The following is a 1,556-nucleotide window of genomic DNA, read 5'->3' as shown; positions in this document are numbered from 1 at the left end:
CTATTAGTTTTAGAATAGTTGCTCAAGAATTACTGAAAAATAACTACACATAAATATTATCAGTAATTGTACTGGCTAGCTGTTATTCGGTGAGAATTTATGAATGATTCATTTCTGTTTGGAACATATACCATAACATTGCACAACTATCATTCTACTTACAGGAACGTTGAGTTTTATATAAATAAACCAACCGCGACTCGGATAATTCATTAAAGTGTCGTTGTTTATACACAACGTTATCAAGTGTAAAAGATAAAAATAAATTTAGATTGTAACAATGGCAAATACGAATAATTTCAATATGGATGATTTCCAGCATTCAAAACAGTTTCAAGATATAGTTCACACTGCTGTGCAAAAAGCCGTAGCTGATTATTTTGAAGGTAAACCCTGGGAAAAACAACATAAACATAAACATTGTCGTTGGTCGAGATGGAATGAGAAATCACATCAACAACAACAAAGTCAATCAGGTAAAAGTTCATACTTGTTCAAAATTAGTTACTGAAACTTTAAAGGGTGATAGGTAGAAGTATATCCGTTATTTGTAAGGTACTAATGTACTTTAGAAACTAATAATTTCATTTTCAGTTGGTGATAATTCATTTAAAAAAAATTATCCATTCTTTGATCTTTGTATCTTGATTGCTTGAAGTGCTTTTTAATAAGTATTCCTCATTTCCTCAAAAATTTGTTATCGTCGTTTTGGCTTAAATCCCGAACAATTTCAAATTACTTTTGATTCATTGAAAGTTTCATTCCAATAACAAAAAATATTTAACAATCCCTTAATTTTTTTTTAGATATGGCTAATGGTCCTGACTTTAAAACACATGGACCGCCACCGTTTTGGTTTCACAGAATGAATCATCGTTTTGGAGACCATCCTAATCATTTCGATTATCACCATCACCATTATGGACCTTGGTGTTGGAATCAATGTTCCTACTATAGAAAACCTGATAATTTCAGAAAATTTTGTGAACCTGGCCACCTTTTTGACTTTACGGAATAATATTAGTAAAATTATTGAACAATTTCTATTTTACTGTGATTGTTACTATTTACATTTTTATATAGACTGAATTATTTGGATAGATACAATTTTGTAACTAATTATAAGGTTTTTTTTGAAAAATATTTGCTCATGATTTGATTTATATGATGGGCAATATTGTAAATAGTTGTTTTTTATTAAATATATATCATAACTATAGTATATACAATTTCTTTATTCCTCAAGTATATTCCTTTATGATTCATTCCAAAACAAACCAATGTGTTCCAAAAATCTTCTCTAAATGATGTCATTAAACATATTCAGACTAATGTGTCCTTATACGAAAAAAGATCTCACATACTATATAATGAACAATGACTAGCACCCCAAATTTAGTTCAACTACCGGAAAAGTGTATAAATTAATTTTGTTTTTTTTGCGATTCTGGGTACAAAATGGGGGTACAACTGGGATAAGTCTTACTGCTGCCCACCTTTACCTTATGGTGGGCAGACTACCGAAAGTATAACGCCTGAAATAGCTTCTAAATATT

The 1,556-nt window shown here is 29.9% G+C and overlaps 1 protein-coding gene across 1 annotated transcript; it reads left to right on the top strand.

Moving 5' to 3' along the window:
• Positions 1-207: 207 nt before the first annotated feature.
• LOC130445771 (uncharacterized) lies at positions 208-1,224 on the top strand. The gene is made up of 2 exons (XM_056781624.1): positions 208-476; positions 807-1,224. Exons 1-2 carry the CDS (start codon positions 281-283, stop codon positions 1,016-1,018), a joined length of 408 nt encoding a protein of 135 aa, XP_056637602.1. The 5' UTR covers positions 208-280; the 3' UTR covers positions 1,019-1,224.
• The last annotated feature ends 332 nt before the right edge of the window (positions 1,225-1,556 follow it).

This window comes from Diorhabda sublineata, chromosome 6, assembly GCF_026230105.1.
Source record: "Diorhabda sublineata isolate icDioSubl1.1 chromosome 6, icDioSubl1.1, whole genome shotgun sequence".
Lineage (NCBI taxonomy): Eukaryota > Metazoa > Arthropoda > Insecta > Coleoptera > Chrysomelidae > Diorhabda > Diorhabda sublineata.
Note: the sequence above shows the minus strand (reverse complement) of the source record. Positions and strands in the feature narration are given on the sequence as shown.